This window comes from Arachis duranensis, chromosome 1, assembly GCF_000817695.3.
Source record: "Arachis duranensis cultivar V14167 chromosome 1, aradu.V14167.gnm2.J7QH, whole genome shotgun sequence".
In the NCBI taxonomy this organism is placed as follows: Eukaryota; Viridiplantae; Streptophyta; class Magnoliopsida; order Fabales; family Fabaceae; genus Arachis; species Arachis duranensis.
This window is the reverse complement of record NC_029772.3, coordinates 2,311,934-2,332,926: the sequence shown is the minus strand read 5'-3', so window position 1 is coordinate 2,332,926 and position 20,993 is coordinate 2,311,934. Positions and strand designations below refer to the sequence as shown.

Sequence of the window (20,993 nt, the reverse complement as noted above, 5' to 3'; positions counted from 1 at the left end):
AATAATTTTTTTTTATAAATTATTGTTAAAGTTTTAAAAGCCCAATTTTTACTCGAGTTAGACCTAATTTAATTATAGCCTTAAAATATTTATGTTTTATTGGATTTAGACCAGATTATAATCTAAAAAATAGACTCGATATATATTTAAGACTAAATGTAAATTAGAACAAAATCTATTTTACCGAATTCATATACACCCCTAATAGATAACATAAACTAGAAACACGTGTGTCATAGTCATAACTCAAGCTAATTCTCCAATTGTAATAAAAATAGTAGAGTTGTTGAACAACTCTTAAATTATAAAAACAAAACTATTTCCAACTTGATCAGCTTAACTGCCATAAGATCAGTGTTACTTTTATTTTTCTCTTTTGCGTACTTGATTAATTGGATTCAGATTTGAGTCCCTTTTGTGCACGACCACATCGAGAAATATTATTGTGTTTTATAAATTTTAGAAAATAATACAAATTAGTTTAAATTAATTTAAAATGATCTTATTTTATATTTATTAATTATTTTTAAAATAAATACATAATATTAGATATAATAAATATATAATTTTAAATTATTATTTCTTAACAATTAAGATTATGGAATATATTTTGAGGATTGGGATTTGGCTCTACGAATATGTAAAGCCTGATGAGTGATGACGTTATAGCCACTTTGGTATATGAGCTGATGCATCGACAAATAATAAATGTGAATGCAATTAATCATTTTTCCTAAATTAATACAAGAGGACCAACTTGGGGCTATTTTTTTTTTATATGAAAAAAATATTGGTATTCTTGTTGAAAATGATAGTATTTGGTATAATTACAAATGAGTAAATTTTTTAAGTGAGAAATCAATCCGTGAGGCGTGTTGAAACACATGAGAGCATGTTGAACACATGACAATATTCTGACCAACACGTAGGAAGTCTGTTGAATAATTTTCACAATACTGTAATACACTTCAAATGAATTTTCAACTAAAACACTATCTCTCCTTTCATATTAAAAATAATTTCTGCCAACCTGGCTCATAATTATAAAACTCGAAGATCAAACTAAATATATTTAAAACTCAGAACCAAATTAATTGTGCAGAGAACAAATTGAATCCTATCTCGAGCTTAAATGGTCCTAAGACCTTAAACATCCCCAGTAGTTGTGAAAGATATACCAATAGGCGGCAAATGATTATTCATATTTCATACAGCATATCTTCTATTAGCTCTTAGATATATACTATAAACCAATTAAAATAGAATATGTATTCTTTTATTTTGATCTAAACATTTTTTCCTTTTTTAAAGAAATCATTTAGAGAACACTATCTTCATTTTGGATACCATCAAAGTTATACGGAAAAAAAAAAAAACCAAAACCCTATTAATGTGAGTGTGGTCCCTTATGCACTCTTACATCTAGTGGGTGATGGTCAAGGAGTTGAATATAAATAGGAAATAAATTTTCTTAATTTTTTTAATTATTTGATAAAGTGTAATTTTCCATTTTACATTCTTTAAATGAAATTTAAAAAATATATAAAAAAATCACACTTTATCAAATAATAATTTTTTCTTAAAAAATCCACTCATGATATGAATGCCCTCCAAAACCATGTTACTTTCAATGCACAACATTTTCTATCATGATTTTCTTTAATATTTTTAATGTTAAATTTTTAAGGAAATATTTGTAAATATAGAATTTGTTTATTACGTGTTAGAATATGAAAATTTATAATTATTTAGAGCAATATAGAAATTATCTCCAACAGATTTATGATTATTTTATAGTCATGAAAATTTGTTTAGACATATGTTGGAATGTAGAGATTTATGATTATTTACATTGATATAGAGTGCCTTATAAATTATTATGATTATAACACACAACAAAACTCTTAGCATTATAGCAGAAGCAACATCTAAATAAACTGGATGTAGTCCGTCACTATGTATCTCTTGATGTCACAGCATCAATAGCATTTTAACAGCTTTTTGAAAATTGAAAACCTAAAAAAAAAATCACTCTTTTAGCTCATCGTATAAAATCAATTTCTAGAGTATATATACAAATCAATTTTATTGATTATTACACACCTAAGGTTGTCTAAATCATGTTTTAAAAGAAGCTTTAATTAAAACGGAATCTACATACCACCATTAAGAAGTGTCAATCAGACAACAGAATGCTATAACGTCACTTTTTTTCTCCCACAATATCTCCCAATCTGACTGTATCTCCCAATCCGTTAGATTAAGAACTAATCAATCACAGATTAGAATTTCATTTAAGGAGTTGCACTATCCAATGAGTTGCTATATACACATGGCTGGATTTCGAACCGCCAACACTTGCATAAGCAGACGAATGAACTAACTACTCGACCAACCTAAGTTGGTTTGCTATAAGGTCACATTAATAATTAATAATAAAGATCATATACCCAAAACTCTAACTACATAACCACTTGTCCAATTCCATCCATGACAAGCCATACCACAATAAAAAGCTAACTGACAGCAAAATGTCATCTATTCAACACAAATCCAGACAAAAAAAAAAGCATGAAAATTCACAACTCAGCATATTCAATGCCACCTTGACAAATAGAAAGTTATAATGAATTTCACAAAATGTTTGGATGAAAATTCAATGAGATAGAAATAAAAAGCCAATAAACCCAAAATTATTTGGTTGTGGATAATCCCAAAAGTGGGGACAAAAAATAATTGTTTTTGTATTTTTGTCTCAACTATAATTAAAAAATAAAAAGAAAAAGAAAACTAATATAGTTCAGTGTAATTTGCTCTTGATATAACAATAATCATAGTTACAAGCATCATTCATGCCCATGTATTGTATAATAAATTAATAATACTAAACGACTTGAGATATATGACTATCTAAAGAAACTGAAAGAATGCTATGTTAGGGACTTGGGTACTATGAGATGCACAAAGTCCCACATCGAGTAGTATGGATGATGCACAAAGTCCCACATCGAGTAGTATGGATGCTTGATGTTGTATTTAAGGAGAGTGGTTCTTTCCTCTTAAACTTAACATGCTAGTTCCCATTTCCCATACCCCATATCCTGGAGATTAACATATTTGACTGGCTCAAGTCTCAACTCAAAATTACCATACCATACAAAAGAAGTAACAAAATCCTGAGGATGATAGTGATAAATTACACAGTAGAAAAGAAAGGCTCCCCGTAAAAATAAGATAAGCAGTATAACTTTTTGCAGATTTCCACTGAGAAAACTGTTCTAGTGCTCAAAAACTCAGTTCCATATGTAAATTAAGTAATTACCTAAGATAAGTAGATGACACCCATAATAAAACATACGATATCAAGGATGTCGTCACTTCAAATGCTCGTAGTCCCTTGATCAGAGGGATAGGAGGAATCACTGACACCATCAAGAAGGTCCCCAACAACCAGGAAGCAACAAATGCTCCAGCCCTACATGAAAAACAAGATTTAATTATAATGGATACCTTATAATAGTATCACATGTAGCAATGATATACATGGTGCATGCTTAGGGTAACGGTAACCATTTTGTTCATTAACTCTGATAGAAGCCATATCATATATATATATAGAACTCGTCTTAAACATTTCTAATCAAGTCACCATGATGTACAAATATTTTTCAACTAGAGTACTCTAGTTTGAAATTTTTGTATGCTATACAGGACCATGATAAAAAAAAAAATTGAATAAAACTATAAAAAACCCTAGCATAATTAATCCTAGAATGTACTAAATCATGGATCTAAAGGGAATGCAATGAAATCAAGTATATTCTAAATAGATTTTGAAGATTTAAACATATTATCATTTTTACATACCCATAAAGGAAGGCCCGGATCTTGCTCTTCAACCGATCATACACAAAATAAATTGTAGCCACCAGTGATATTGCAACCTGAAGTGTTGGCCCTTCCTCGGTTGGAAATAGAACAGTTAGAACTCCGAGAACCAAGAATGCCAACGATGTTTTGATAATGAACTTCTGGGATGGAGTTTGAAATCTGTTTCTTACAGCCTGAACATATTTGGATTGGTTCACCTCCCTCATTTTTTTCTTGATGTCAATTTTTGGGTTCCTCCTCTCATAGAACTTCTGCATGATTATCTTGTCATGCGCTGATTCAATGGCATCAATACTAGGTTTGTGCCCTGCATATTGTTGGATTAAAAAATTTCTTGCTGCTTGAATCTCGTCTTCTGAAGCTTCCTTGCTTATTCCAAGTCGTTTGTATGGATCCCTCACATTGATTCTTGGGAAAACAGCTGAATTTGCTGCAACATAATAAGGTTGAGGGCTAAACAATCATTTTATTAATTTCAAATGATTCAAAGTATTATGATTCATATGCATAAGATGGAAGATAAAGTTATTAGTTATCATATTGCACAGATTTACAGCAAAAAAGATGGAAGAAGAAGAAAAGAAGAGGGAGCAAAAAGAAGAGGGGACAGGAAAACAGTCATTTGAGGTAAACAAAGAAAAGACGTGAATTTAGAAACAATATTATACTTTATCTTAAGACCCCAAGCTTCTCAGACTCCCTAGCTTCCTAAGTATAATTCTTGTTTATGCAGGTTCAGCTTCTAAGACATGCTAAAGCTATGGGTGATGAGCTTAAACAATGACTGATAAAAAGGGTTGGCATCAACTTAACTAAATGACAAACAAAAACACTGAAGTATCCCGCCTTGTATACGTGAGAGAACAAACTTGTATGATATCATACAACCAATGTTGAAGTAAGCTTTATTTTCACTGAAACTGGTGCATTGGGAGAGAAAAAAAGGGTACCAACTAACTCACATCCGCAAATATTGTGCCTTACAGTGAAATTTGTTATATCACATCTAAAATTATAGAATTATCAAGAATCAAAGTTACCAGCAGATTCATTTGCCATATCACCATATGAAGCATCCATAGCACTTTTGACCAAGTGAACTCGTCGTTTATTGAGGTTTAGTCTAGAACACAACATATTGGATCTGTGAAGTGGCAAGTCGTTGAAGTTGTATATTAGTTACCATTTAACAAGGCACAACCCAGTCATCAAGGATCAGTACAGTTTGGTGTTAAAAATTGTATAAAAACTAATTATTACTTTTTACCACTGTTTTTATCCCAAACCAAACTAGCCCCAAGTGATAATAACAATAACAAACTATATGTCGAGTACCTTTCCTCTTGGAGAAACTCCTTTTCTTGTTTACGTTTCCCAGCCCCAGAAAAGGCAGCAATTCGGATACGCTGAGATCCCAAGTGACAAGTAGGTAGTTGGAGACAACATCCTGAAGAAGAACTACTTAATCCCAATAGTCTCATTGGTGCAAGAACTCCTTCGACCTAAATATCAGACCAGAAATTGATGTTTGAAGCAAAGAGAACAAAAAAGATACACCAGATACATAAGATAAACAGCATTTATAAAGCAATGGATGCAAGCATATCATTTGTGTGAACAGTGACTAAGATTGCCAAGCTCCAAATGTTACAGATTCATAACCATTTTCGTTCAACTTTCTTTTTGCTGTGGATGAGTATGCAACTAGTAAATTATTTTTCTCCCAAACTTCTCAGAAGTAAAAGCCATTTAACTCCTGCTTGAGCCAAACTGTTTACAACTTCTAACCACTTCATATAGTTGTTCAGAACAACAAACCCCTTCATTTATCAACTCGTTATTATTTGAATTGCTCATCGCCACCAGACGCATAAGATAACTATGGAACCACAAACAATTAACGTTATTATGGACGCCAATTAACTATAATTGAGAAGGCCAATTCCATTCTATATTGCCCCAATATCAAAACACAATCAAACTAATTGCACCTAAAGTATCTAACTCTGACAAGTAGAAACCATCAGAAGATGACTCATCTACTTACTATCCTAAAAAGTATCCCTTTTCCCGGAAAAATTTATTGAAATTGATTAATTTTCCCTCCAATCTTTCAGTCTTAAAGTGATTTGATCAATGCCAACTTTTTTATTTCTTCTTCCTTTACTTGAATACCACAATATATATAATATATAATATGTCATAATAAAAAAATAATAATAAATGCATTCCTGGCTATATATGAGGCAAGGAAACTATCATTGACAATGGTCTTTTCATCACTCCTAAATAAATTATTTTACAAGGCATATCTTGTATCAACTTGCCCCTACACCTTGAAAAATTATAATTTTGTATTTCTTGGATAAAGTAAAAATCATAGCGGAGAGAGCCAGTGTAGTTGTAGTAGCACTAATATCTGAAACACATATGTAACTTCCAGAGAGAAAGAATATCAAGTAGCGGAGTTCAGAAGAAATTTCTATACTCTTGCTTTTATCAAATAGAAGGCACTTCATAGGTTTTTTCAATATCATTTTTTATATACATGCATCTTTATCATATTTTTCTCCATAATGATCATCATATATACTCTCATGTAACAAAAATCCAAAATAAATAAATAAATAAAGAGTTTAATTTTGATACATTGACACTATAAAACGTTTCAGAGTTATCCAATCACAACCATTCTTTTGGATGACCATTCACGAGTCAATATAAAAGGTAGTTACTTTTACTGATATGGTGTTACATAATTAGATGCATATATAAAACTGTTTTTTATCTACGGTACACCAAAATTAAATTCTTAAATAATGCCCCAACACAAACTAAAACATGAGATTAAAATTGAGCTAACTAAATATTTGGCATTAGATAAGCGGAGTATGTTGTCAACACTGCAAAATCAGTATATCAACTCATCACATGGCAATTTTTCTTTTTATCTCTGCAAATACATACCATAAAATAATAATGTACATAGAATTAGAACAATATATATGTATTGAATTTCTCTAATTCCATTTGACTCATGGCAATTGGGAAAGCCAACCATTTTGAATATAACCATTGCCAATTCAATTTGAGAAACATGGAGCGAGTAAAGAGATGCACACAATTACATAACAGATAAGATACACAAGCTTTTCATGACAGTAAAAATCATTATAATAGAAGTAAAATTGAAACTTCAGCACAAAAATTTCACAATATGGGAATTAACAAACAACACTGAAAAAAGGAACAAAATCCCCATAGCATAAAAATAGGTTAGAAGAAAAAAAACCTAACCCGAGGATAGCAGAGAAGCAGTGGTCAACAGGGGGTTACAAAGGCGGAACGGAGACGACAGTTGAAGGGAGGCGACGGCGGAACAAGCGACGGCGGAAGAGGGATTGGGCGGAGGGGTTTTAAGTGGAGACACTTGGGTCTGGTTTTGGCAGTAAATTATCGTTTAGGCCACCAAATAGCTGCAATACAGGTTAGGCTTGTAAGCAGCCAAGCAGGTATGGGCCAAGCCCATTTCGCAAGGGATTGGGCCAACTTTTAGACCATACATTTTTTTTTGTTCACAGTATTCCCTACTCCGACTGACTAATTCATATGTATTTAAGATTTTACCTGACCAAAAAAATATGTATTTAGGATTTTAGAAAATTAATTATTTTTTATTTATAATTTAATAAAAAGTCTTGTACATACAGCAACTCATTAGTCAGCAGCAAATCTTTAAATGAAGCTCAATACTGTAATAGATTAATCCTTGATCTATTAGGTTGGAGGATACTATAAAAAATCAAAATAAAAAAAAAGCTATTAAAATTTTAAAAAAAATAAATTATTATTTACTAACCTTTTTTTCAAAATTTTCTAATTATTTTTCCATTCACTAGAAAAAAGATTGCCAGAAGAATTTACTTAATGTAAAATTATAAAATTTGGAAGATTTAAATAATTATTCTTCTTTTTTTTACGTAGATTTAAAAGAAATGTTGAAATTTGATTTTAAAATATTTTTTAGTGTGTCTCTTTATATTTGGTATATTTTGTCAAATTAATATTATATTTAGAGGATTAAAATATTATTTCTTTTTTTTAGAATAATTTATTCAAAAATTATATCTTTTGGAGTCAAAATAGTACTTTACTCTTTAGATTGATAAATGTTTTATTTTACAAAGTATTTATTGAAGTTCCTTTTTTTGTTCGTGAAATTTGAGTTAAGGCTTATTTTTAAAAAGTTTGAGAAAACAATCTTGTAACATTGTTTTATAGTAGGATTCTCAACTATTGTTGAAGACTAAATGGAGGCAAGTCTCCGTAGAACATTATATATTATAGTGCATTATCTTCTGTTCCTTGTCACTTTTATACTCTTTCGTTTGTTTTGAAACCTCAACGATATCTTGTTTAAAAAAAAATAAAAAACTTAAGCTTTCTAAAATTTAAACTAATATTTTCTGTTACTCATAAGTTCAGAAGATTAATAAGTCTTGTTAGGATCTTTTATGATTAATAAATTTTGGTAAGATTTTTTGTTAATAAATCTTTTAATAATAATAAGAGTAATATTAAAATTTATTTTAAACATTAAAAATAAAATTGAATCAAATTAACTATTATAGATTTTTTTAAAAATTTTTCAAAAATGTTAAAAAAATAGACTTAGTTTAACTTTTTAAAGCTTATTTGTCACTTGTTTAAAATATAGATAAAAAGGTAAAAAAGGGAAAAAAATGTGAGCTTTAACGAAACAAATCACTATATTTTTCTCTAAATAATTAGAGGGAAAAAAATTAATGACCAAATAAGTATCATTACTAATTTGATTTTCACTTATAATAATAAAGAATTAAATTGTTATCAATTATGGTAACATTTTTTAAATTTAATTTTTACTTTATTCATGTCTAAACAAAAAGATCAAATGTTACAATTGATTGATCATATTTATTTCCATTTATTCCTTAGCCCAAAATAAGATTATATTTATTTTTATTTATTTCTTAGCCCAAAATAAAATCAGGCTCAAAAAGAATAAAAGTCCACCTTATAAAGGTGGTTTCTATTACTCCTACCTGACCTCATAGAAGTTAGGCGTAATGAAGACACTTCAGCCCTACTTATTTAAATAAATAATTGATTCTTAAGATATCTCCTAATAATCTAGAAGGGAGATCTCAACAACTTCTCTAACAAAAGGAAACGGTTATCCACCATCAAAGGTGGTTATCGATCCTACTATAAATACACTAAGACCCTCACGTATATTTAGAACCCAATTAACTAAAAACCTACTTAAACCCTTGCTAATTTAAATATCGGAATTCCTTGTAGGTACCACCCCCACCTTCTCACGAGGAACTCGGACGGCGGCACCTCGACACTAGCAGAAGTCAGACGCTACCCCATAAGAAACATGGGCCTCACGTTCAGGCCCAAAAACAACCCTGTTTCAGATAACCCTCGAAACATTAGCGCGTTGCCGGGGACCTCGAAGTCTACGCCTCACATGGCAGATGAACAATTTGAAGACGGGCATACTGCATCTGAGTCCGAGCCGGAACTTAATCACGACAACCGAGCACTCGTACTACCTCGACCATAGGAAAGAACAAGTACCTCCGCGTGGTACATCGAAAAACCTGCCAGCACAGCAGATCCATTCAGAAATCCATCCCCCCGAGAATGAGGAGCCTCTTCATCCTACAGTGATTCAGAGGCTCGTACATGGACACCGCGGTCGATTAGAACAACTCGAACAGGAGATTGAGTGACAGTAGGAATCGGAAAGATACTTGCGAAAAGAAATACAAAGACGAAAAGAGCTGGAGAAAAAGTTTTCGAAATTAGAAACCGACCTTCGAAGTCGGAGAAATCGAGCGGATCAGGATGAAAGTCATCTTGGAGGGGAGGACCCATTTATTGAAGAAATCATGTGAGCTAGGGTTTCCAAGAATTTTAAAAGTCTCGACATGGATCTCTATGACGGTACGACCGATTCAAGACATCACCTTAACAATTTCAAAAGTCGGATGTACCTAGCTGATGCGTCCGATGTAACTCGTTGCAAAAGTCTTTCGGACAACATCAGACCAAAGCAGCGATGAAGTGGTTTAATAATTTACCGCATAGGTCGATGACTTGCTTTGATAACTTGGCAAATAAGTTTTTTCACCCAATTTCAATTCAAAAGAATAAAGTCAAACACGCTCCAACTCTCTTAGGGGTGAAACAAGAAGTTAGTGAAACACTCCAAGTGACACCTAATTTTCTTGTATGAAGTATAAGAGCAGGCAGAGAAGTATATCATTATGGAGGAGAACTCTTGACTTAGCGATCTCGTCCCAAAGCCAAACCTTCCCTACCAAGCTCGAGATAAAGAGAATGAGACAAAAAAAGAGGAGTACAACTCGGAGAAGTCTTGAAGATACCACAACTACACGTCACTCCGAGTTTTTCTTGCTGATATTTAGAGGGAGATCTGTCTCACTAAAAAACTTCCACCCCTTACCCCATTAAACACAAAAAGATCATAACTCAAACAGAATACTGCGAGTATCATAAGCTATATGGGCATTCTACTAATGACTGTTATGATCTGAAAAATGTCATAGAAAAACTGTCTAGAGAAGGTCGGCTAAAAAGATACCTCGTCGAGAGATCGGACGACCAAGGAAAAAGGAAAAGAGGTGATGAACCTGAAGGACGGCGAGATCGACCCCCCCCCCAAAACTCCTGATAGGCACATACATATGATAAATTGAGGAATTGCAGGAGGAGGAGTTACTAAATCCTCACGTAAAAGTCATCTTAAAGAGGTATATCAAGTTGGAAAAGACAGCGGAGCACCCGATCTGCCAACAATTTCATTCACCAAAGAGAACGCACAAGGGGTGACATCTGATCACGATGACCTTGTGGTATATGTGTAAAATAATTACACTGATATGATGTCAGAGGTAAATTGCAAACTTTATTTGGACTTTGGATTTTTTTTAATTGCAACCTGCAAAATGCAAGTTGCGTTTTATGTATGGGATTAATTTTTTAAATTTTTTCAGATGAACAAAACGCAAGTTGCGTTTTGAATTTTAAAGTTATTTTTTATTTAGAAGTTGCAAAATGCAGCTTGCGTTTTGTATGGAAAAGATATTTAAATCGCGAGTCTTGCTTATAAATACCATTGGTAATACATTCGTGTTTCGTATCTCACCTTTATTCCTCTTTCTTTCATAGTGAATTTTTTTTACCATTTATAGTGTCAAAAAAGTTGGGTTAGATAAAGTTGAGGTTACGAAAGATATTGCAAATTTGTGAGTATATTATAACGGTGAGATTATACTAAACACACACGAAGGAGTGATTTTTGTTTGTGAATGCCCGTTTTTCTTTGTTATTCCATGCACCATAGATTTTGTAGAATCGCAAAATGGTCTTTCTGAGAACATACAAAGTCACATTTTAAAGAGGGTAAGCAACATTTTATACAAGAATCGTGTACAAGTATTTGGTGGGCTGATTCAGTTTCAACTAATGTCCATCACTGACCACGCATGTATATATTTATCAACAAGTCCAATTTTACGTGCCAATGATAGAACTATATGTTGAGTTTGAAAGCATACGAAATTAGACACGATTGATGAAGAGGTGAATGTTGATAAATTTATGGATATAAGGAGCTCTTCAAGCACACGTATCCAACATACAACAAAACTTTTTTTTGGTGCTGTGAGCTTGCGTTTGCCGCTGACCACTTGCAAAATGCAAATTGCGTTTTATAATAAAATAATAAATAAAATATAAATAAGCACATGAAAATATAATTATAGTCTAATCGAAACTTTAAAATATCATTCAAATTAAAAGTACTATATAAACCAAATGTTATAATCTCATTCAAATACAAATTCAAAGTTCAAAAGTCAACAAACAAACAACCAATCAAAAAACGTTTAGCTCAGTATGCGATTTAGAATGAGTGCAAAAAACGTTTATCTAGCTCTGCTAGCTTGATCCTCTTCTGAACTAACCTTTTGAAAAATGATGGTTTTTTTCCGTTGTGATATCTTGCAGGTTTCAATTCTTCGGAGTACAAAACAAAAGGGGAAGACTTCGGTTGATCAGTTTGGAGCACGAATAGATCTTTAGATGGATGATTATTGAGATCGCCAATTAAATTTGGTCAAAGATGAAGAATTGAAATTCATATGGCACTTACATTAAAAACTCTTACAAAGATTTTCCCTTAAAATTTTGTCACTGCTATTTATTGTACCATGTATTGGTTGGGGACTGAAACTATGTTACAATGCTGCACATGAACAGATCTTTAAGATTAGTTGAACGTCTTAGTTTTAACGGATGAAATATCCACTTTGGCACTTCTTAAATGATGCTGCCATTGGTTCTGAAATATCAATGTTTTAGAATCTTAATTCGTTTGCCATGTTTGGTTGATACTTTCTTCCATACCTAAATATTACCAGCATCCAACCCAATAATCTCAATTCTCAAATTCACAACAAATGAACAAACAACATCCAAATTCCAAAATTAAAGTATACAAACAACATCTCAGGTTCAAAAAATTCTTTGTTCACAAAATCATCTCTCAAAATCAGAGTATACAAAACCAGAGTTCACAATAACAAAATCATGTCACAAAATCAGAGTTCACACAATCAGATTTCACAAAATCAGAATTCACACAATCATGTCACAAAATCAGTTCATATTTCATCACAAAATCAGTTTATATTTCATCACAGTTTCATCAGAGTTCACAGAGTTCACATATCACTATATCAGTTCATAACAGTTTCAGAGACTCAGAGTTCTATTCATCAGAGTTCAGTTCATCAGAATTTCATCACAAAATCATGTTCATATCTAAATTAAAAATTACCTGGAAATGAGGAAATCTATTGCTTTCTCTCAGAGCTCGAAGGACTTCAGGCTTTAATTTCTTCAACGCTTCAACGCTTCTCTATTGCTTTCTCTCAGAGGCAGAGCTCGACGGAGGTGACATGCGAAGTGGCTGAGGGCGCGACGGAGTGGTGGGTCGTGGCCTTGTGGGTGTTACTCTGTCTTCTGTGGGACGCTGGAGTGGAGTGATGAGTAGCTGGACGAAGTGCGAACTGCGAAGGGGAAAAGGGAATTAGGGTTCCCAAAACGCAAAACGGCGCCGTTTTGCTACAAGGTTAAAAAACCGATTGGGTCCTGATTCGGTTCGACCGACCGGTAACCGACCGATTCGCCGGTTCAACGCCAATTTTCAAATTCTGCAGTTTTCCTTGTTATCCGAACTATTTCGGTGTCCGGTTCACGGTTCAACTGGTTCGAATCGGTTTTCAGAACATTGGTTCCAACACAGTTAATATCTACTCCGATTTGCATACAGGGGACCAAAAAAAATACATTTCACCCTCAGATTATCTTTCCTGCAAAATACAATTTACGTTGGGCAGCCACCATACAACTTTTCTTTTCGTTTTTCATAAAATACAGGTTATGTTTGACACAGATGTACAGTTGCAGATTCACATCTATAAATTACACTCCATGCACCAATATCTTTACATTACCCGATTTTTTTTTTCTATTACTAAATTAATTTCTGCTATAACTATCTATCAATATTAATGCGTGTAATTTTATATTCAAACTTCATTGTTGCAAATTTAAAATATTAAAATCCAATATAAAAATTGATATTTTAAGTTAATAATAGTATTCTTAGAACGAATAATTAAAAAAGTACTCAAAAAGTTATAAAAATAATCACAAAATAGTTATTATAATTTTCATACAAATAGAATAAGAGACTTTTTGTTACAAAATTGTCATAAATCAATTGTCATTTTTTTATATAAATCATTGCACGATGTATAATATGTGAAAATATTAAAACCATGCTTCTATTTTTTTTTATCAAAAATAAAGAGATTTGAATTTGTGACCTTTTAAGTGAGTATGAAAAGATTATGTCATTTGAGTTATACTCATTGATAACTATGATTCCATTTATTAAAAAAAATTTATAATAAAAATTAATTTGATACATTTCCATATTTTACACACCTACACAACATACTTACACACATTATATAGATATTATGGATTCTTGGAACATCCAACCTCAGCTGGAATTTGAACCCGGTGCAGCTTGATGGGAGGCGTAAAAATCCAGCCTCATCTTTTTAATCATTAAAAAAGTTTATTCAAAAAACGAGTGACCAAAAGTATTCCTAAAAACAAAATAAAATCATAAAATATGATGGTAGATCACAACCACATCTCACAGTCCACAGCCCACACAGCCCACATCTAAAAATAAAAAAATAAATTAACAAACCAACCCAAAAAAACGAAAACAAAACCCCCTCTCCGTAGCCTCCACACTTGTCTCCGTCTCTCAAGATCTCCCAAATCCCCAACCTCTGGGTTCAAACGGAATCCCCATCCAAGAAGATTGTTCTCCATCTTGTTCTTTGTTCTAGTGAGGAAGAAGGATTGGAGGGTTGAAACCCAGGGTTTGAGGCGTTGCAGGCATCACGGCTGTTCAAAGAGTATATCGCCCCTTAACTCATGTCCGCTCTCTACGACGCAAGGGTTGCCTAACTGCCTCCAACCCTTCGCCGCACGGCGGACGTGGCGCTTTGCCTTCTGAAGGCGGCAGCCCCTCTGACCTCCTCTTCCTCGCCGGCGGTGGCCACAACATCCTCTCTTCCCTCTTCGTTTAGTGTCGTAGTAGCTCTCCAATTAGTAATCTCTTCTTCCTTTCCGCAAAGCAAGAAAAAATAATAAAGATCTCCTATTTTCGATCGGTAATTGGGATTAGGGTTGTGATTTGGGGGTTTAGGGTAAGAGAAAGGGTAAAGATGTTGAGCATTAAGAGAGTTGCTACCCTGGTTTCGAATTTTCAGAAAGAGGAGGTTGGGGTGGCTGCTCCACCTTCTGAAGGATGTGGCCGGAATTGCCTCAAGAGCTGTTGCATTCAAGGTATCTTCTTTTTTTTTTAAAGGAAAAAGATTTAATTTTTACTTGCATGCATGATATTGTAGATGTATTTTAAGGCTTATTTGTGTGTCTTTTATTTTTATGTTTAAATTCTGCTGTCTTTTTACTGGTTTACTTATTTGCATGATGTGTTGGATGGTGTATTTTGTGCGATATTTTTTTGACAGCGGCGAAGCTCCCTTTGTATGCTTTTAAAGAGGTTGAGAAGGTTGGTGGAAAGGACTTGCCACTATGCAAAGATCAATCTGTGGCTTTTTTGGACTCGCTCATTCTTGGGGAGGTAACTATGAAGTTTTGATGGTGGCGGATTTGATCAACAAGTTTAACATTTTCATCAGTTTTGTTGTTGTATGAATTGTTTTTCATGTTATGTGCTTAAGTTTTTATGCTTTGGTGTTGTAGTGGGAAGATCGGATGCAGAGAGGGCTTTTTCGCTATGATGTTACTGCCTGCGAAACTAAGGTCTGATTTCTCTGCCCTCTTTATTTGATGTTCTCTAGTTATCTTGATAAACTACTAGCTCCGCACTAGGCTTCATGTGTGGTTTTTTGGGGGTAATTCTGGTGCAGGTGATTCCGGGTGAGTATGGTTTTATTGCCCAGCTGAATGAAGGCCGCCACCTCAAGAAGCGACCTACTGAGTTCCAAGTTGATAAGGTCCTCCAACCTTTTGATGAGAGCAAATTCAACTTCACCAAAATTGGGCAGGAAGAGGTCCTGTTTCAATTCGAAGCAAGCAGTGATGCCGAAGTCCAATTCTTTCCCAATGCGCCAATTGATGTTGAGAACTCTCCTAGTGTTGTTGCCATCAATGTGAGTTTCTTAAATTTTGTGTTGAAATTTTTTACCTCAAGGGTTCATAGAATAAGTGGCTTATATGGGATAAAGCTTGATGTGTCTTAACAGGTCAGTCCTATAGAATACGGGCATGTTCTGCTAATTCCTCGCATTTTTGAGTGTTTTCCCCAAAGGATTGATCATGCCAGCTTTCTGCTTGCACTCCACATGGCAGTAGAAGCAGGAAATCCATACTTTCGATTAGGTTACAACAGCCTAGGTGCATTTGCGACTATTAACCATCTTCATTTCCAGGTACTGGTTTCCGAATCTGAATTGCTTCCGATCATATCCTTATTGGCCATGTTGATTATTAGCTTATTGCTCTGTTGTACAATGCTACCTCAGTAATAAAACTTATTTCAATTTTGTGATTGGCATGTTCAGGCTTATTATCTGGCTGTGCCTTTCCCCATTGAGAAGGCCCCTACTAAGAAAATTGCCAAACTAAATCGGGGTGTGAAGATTTCAAAATTGTTGAACTACCCCATCCGAGGCCTTGTGTTTGAGGGTGGTCATTTGCTCAAAGATTTAGCAAACACTGTGTCAGATGCATGCATCTGTCTTCAACACAATAACATACCTTACAATATTCTTATTTCTGATTGTGGTAGACAAGTCTTCCTCTTACCACAGGTAAATTGGCTTTGGAATTTATCTTAAGTTGTTTGAAAATTTAAATTGCACTCGTCAGTTCCATGAACAATATTTGTGACAACTTATTCAAAATGGATGAAACAGTGTTATGCTGAGAAACAAGCTCTTGGAGAAGCGAGTGCCGAGCTTCTCGACACTCAAGTCAACCCTGCTGTGTGGGAAATCAGTGGGCACATGGTGTTGAAGAGGAGGAAGGACTATGAAGAGGCATCTGAAGCCAATGCTTGGCGGCTTCTTGCTGAAGTCTCGCTCTCTGAAGAGAGGTTTCAAGAAGTCAGTTGTCTCATTTTTCAAGCCATGACATCCAGCGAGCTCGAGGTCAAATGCCAATGTGTAGAGGAAGCTGGCTCCAGTCCTTCCCCTGCAATGGTGGCTGGTTCACAAGAGTGTCTTGTTCTCCAGTAACAATGCTCTTGATGAACAAATCTAATATTGATTCTCCAGTATAATACTCCATAGTATGATGTATCAGTTCAAACCAGTACCATCTATGGTGGTGGTTAATAAAGGTTGGAAATATGTCCTGTGCTTTTAAAGGACCTGAAAAATAATGTGGCTTGTATTGGTTTGATGCTGTGTTTCCTTGCTTGGTTATATACTTGTTCTATGTAATGATGTGATGCAACTATGCAATAAGTGGTTGACCTGCCACTTCCTTTCTGTTATGTGAACTTATGTGCAAAATTACGGTTGGTATCTCTATTGTTTTTGGCTGAAACTGATTGCTTTAGGTGATTAGGAAGGTGGAAAACGTGGATATAGTGTGTAAAAACTAAAAAGGTGTTTCCCATTATAATAAAGGTGATTTCATGGATGAACCCCTCCCTCTCTCCCGGGTCTCTCTTTCCTTTTTAATTGTTATTTTTTATTTGGTTTAATTGTTTTGTTGGTATTTACAATTTTACCAAATTTATAATTAGGTTTTTATATTTTATTTTTTTATTGGGTTTTTATATTATTTTTAATTTTGTAATTAAGTTTTTTTAGGTTAAAAAATGTTAGAGTTAATTAAATATTTTTTTTTTTGCAAATTGAAGGTATTCATAATTAAGAATTTAATTAGATTTTTGATCATATGTATTTTTAGAAAAATATTTTGTTAATTTTAACGTTTTTGACATGAAAAGGATTAAATTACATATTTAAAAAACAGTATTGGGATCTAATTAAAAAATATATATATAGCGATTTAATTGTAAATTTGATAAAATTATGAGGATTAATCAAATAATTATTATTTTTTTTTTTATTTTGATGTAGCATGGTCTATCCGTTTTAGTTAGGAATTGTACGATCTTTTGTTAAAGTGACAAGGGCTGGATTGGTTAATATATCAAACTTGCATATTCAGCTCAAATTTTTACCCCAACAAAATGAGTTTCTATTCACTTAATCACTTCTTCTGGAACATTTATACTTGCCAAGCCCGTGATATTACAAGCTTTTATATGAAGCCATTCATGGCGTCAGTGCCATTGTATGCACTACATCCATCTCCATTTCAGCAACCAAGTTTCCGACAACTGCTTGGATTTCATAAACCACCACCTAAACATGGGTGACATTTAAGGGTTTATTTGTCCTAACACGCATATTTAAAATTTGATTGCAAGCAACGGGGGACCAATTGGAGAATAATTTTAGAAGATTTTTAGAGAATAAAATTTTGTTGGGGATGAAGTGTTTGATCTTAATACCTTGGAACCAATTTGGATATTTACTCTTGGTATTTATATGAAAATGGATTTATCTTTGATTATTTTTATATTTTGTTGAATTATAATTAGGACAATTATATTTGAAACTTATCTTTGATTATTTTTATATTTTGCTAAATTATAATTATATTTAAAATTTAAGTTTTTATAGTGGTATATGTGACATTTAGTTAAAATTTATAATTAGGAAAACAGTAATAACAACCGATTTTGACATTTTTCGGTTAACGATCAATTTAACAACTGAAAAATTTAGCGATCAAGTTAGTTGCTACTGGAGATCAAATTATAGGTAATGTATTAGCGATCGATTGTGCAATTGAAACATTCATCATAATTTATCGATTAATTTAGCAACGGATATCCATTTTGCAATCGATTTATTAAAGACCGATTTAGCGACAAATCTAGTTTGCCATTAGTTTGGTAGCTCTTACTTAAAAATTGGTCTCTAAAATCATTGGTTGATTATATCTTAGCGGTCAAGGTTTTAACAACTAATTAAATCAATCACTTTTCCGATAGTAGGTGTTTATTTGAAAATTAGGTATCTCAATGTTTTCAAACAATTTTTTTGAAAAAAAAAAAAGCTTGGTAAACAAACACATTAACACATTCTGCTACATACAAATCCAAATACTTAAATTCTTGTTTCATATTTTAAAAAGAATTAAATCATGAATCAACTGTCTTTGTTCGTGCGTTTCAACCGATTTCAAAACTAACCCACACATCAAAATCACACAGTTTTTAGCAAAATAAAGAAAAAAAAGTATGACCTGGTTTTGTTTAACATGATTTAAAAAAATAATGATTAAAAGTTTTAAAATTTCATCATATGAAATTCGCATATAGCTATTTTAAAAAAAAAATGGTATTCTTCTTTGCGAAAATATTGACATATATAACGCTTCTTCAATTGAAAAATTATATATTTCATAAGGTGTATATTATTTTAATTTTGTAGGAGAGAATAATATACATTTTATAAATAAAAGCGATGAGAGCGTCATTAAACATTTTATAAAAAAAGAAGTGTCATTTACTCAAAAAAATATTTGTCATCTAATATTTGTGAAAATTTTTAAAAAGAGAAAAGTTAGTTTTGGACATGAAAAAGAAAAAAAAAACTTTATGCTATTTCTAGGAGGAAAAGGTATATTTCTTGTAACAAAAGGATATGGTCGGTTGTACTAGTAATGTATAACTCTTTCTTTTTCTTCGTTTAAAGTATTTTGGTTTTTTAGAGACTTAAACCCTTTTCATGTGAATTACTATCCACTCCTCGTGAAAGAAGTGAATAAAGATGATAAGCATCACGCAAAAAGGCCATAAAATAAAAAGATTAATAAGCTATAAATTTGAAAAAGAACGCTACTGCATCTTTGAAGACTAATCAGCATTTACCCGCTTAATTAATCATAATGCCTTCATTAAAATGCCAAGCAGCATTTTCCAACCACAAGGGTTATATTGATGTAAATCAAGTTGAGATCTTCTATATTTCTTCTGATAATGTTAGGGAGACAAAAAAAAAAAAAAAACAGATAGAATTTATTTTATTTAATATTCATTAATTATCGCAACCATTAGATTATTGAAGCATAAGTTTCTAATTTCTTTCCGCGTGAGAATATCTGCCTCTTAACGGACATATTATGTGGCGAGGCTTTGTACCGATGGCCTATTTGTTAACCTCATATAGCCACATCTCCAGGTTCGATTCCCAGCTGTAGCTAGGTGTGATAGAACCTGAATTGTGTGAGTGAGTGTGGTGCGCGTGAATGGGTAATGCCTAGGATTGAGGACTGTTCAATCTATCGACAAAAAAAATGAACATATTATATTCCTTTTCATCTATATATATACCTTTCATAATTAAGCCATTTTGCAACTTAAATGTTCATGATGGACAAACACAATTTAGCAACATTAGTGACATTAATTTTGGGGCTAGCTTTGATCCAAATAGAAGGAAGTTCAATGGCAAACACATTGAACCAAAATGACATCACGAGTGTCTCATCATCACCATGGCTAAAGAAAGTTGTGAAAAGAAGGCATAGTTATTATGGTGGGTGTCGCATGAGACCATGGATATGCAACAACAATGGAGAGTTTCCACCAAGAAGCAGGTGCTGTGGAAACCGTTGTGTGAATGTGGTTTCTGACAGGAACAATTGTGGGGCGTGTGGGATTAGGTGTGCCTTCAATCGGCAATGTTGTTTCGGTTTGTGTAGAGACATCAATTGGAGCATCCTTAATTGTGGCAAATGTGGACATAGATGTCCATATGGAGTGTTATGTGTATTTGGGATGTGTGGCTATGGGGATGCACCAAAACAAAAACCGCTACATCAACCACCTCTTTCGGTTAAACCGGTCCAACCGGCCAGTTCGGTCTAATTTTCAGAATATTGCTTACTACTGAAAAGGAGAAAATTTAAGTGCTTTTAATTTGCGTCTTTATTTTTTATTTTTATTTTTATTATTTATTATTTTTAAAATTTTGTAAAAAAAATAAAAACAATAAAATTTTATTTTTTTTATCTTTTTTTTTTCTCATAAAATTTTAAAAATACAAACATTGAAAACAACACAAGCTAAACGCACTATTAGTTCTTTTCATAACCAAACGGAATTTAGGAGAAAATTTTAGCTGATTATGAAAAAAAAAATTGTAGATGGGAGTCAAATACATGAATAAACTATGGACTCAATTAGTGAATTATTTTCGTGTACTTAAAAAATGTATGATATGATTATAAAAGAGAAGATATACGATCTATATATGCTATTTAGAAAGCGTGCATACATGTTTAGAAAAGGGGCATAATTCTTTGTCTTAATACTTAATAGT

The 20,993-nt window shown here is 33.0% G+C and overlaps 2 protein-coding genes across 2 annotated transcripts; one reads left to right on the top strand and one right to left on the bottom strand.

Moving 5' to 3' along the window:
• Positions 1 to 2,991: 2,991 nt before the first annotated feature.
• On the bottom strand, positions 2,992 to 7,344 carry LOC107482788 (protein CHAPERONE-LIKE PROTEIN OF POR1, chloroplastic). Its single transcript, XM_016103405.3, has 5 exons — positions 7,189 to 7,344; positions 5,227 to 5,393; positions 4,932 to 5,035; positions 3,868 to 4,321; positions 2,992 to 3,475 (listed from the first exon to the last, which is right to left on the bottom strand). Exons 2-5 carry the CDS (start codon positions 5,370 to 5,372, stop codon positions 3,319 to 3,321), a joined length of 861 nt encoding a protein of 286 aa, XP_015958891.1. The 5' UTR covers positions 5,373 to 5,393; positions 7,189 to 7,344; the 3' UTR covers positions 2,992 to 3,318.
• A 6,918-nt stretch (positions 7,345 to 14,262) lies between these two features.
• Positions 14,263 to 17,233, top strand: LOC107482709 (GDP-L-galactose phosphorylase 1). Its single transcript, XM_016103292.3, has 7 exons — positions 14,263 to 14,904; positions 15,090 to 15,202; positions 15,325 to 15,384; positions 15,492 to 15,734; positions 15,828 to 16,013; positions 16,146 to 16,394; positions 16,500 to 17,233. The coding sequence occupies exons 1-7, from the start codon at positions 14,784 to 14,786 to the stop codon at positions 16,818 to 16,820; spliced, it is 1,293 nt and encodes a 430-aa protein (XP_015958778.1). The 5' UTR covers positions 14,263 to 14,783; the 3' UTR covers positions 16,821 to 17,233.
• The last annotated feature ends 3,760 nt before the right edge of the window (positions 17,234 to 20,993 follow it).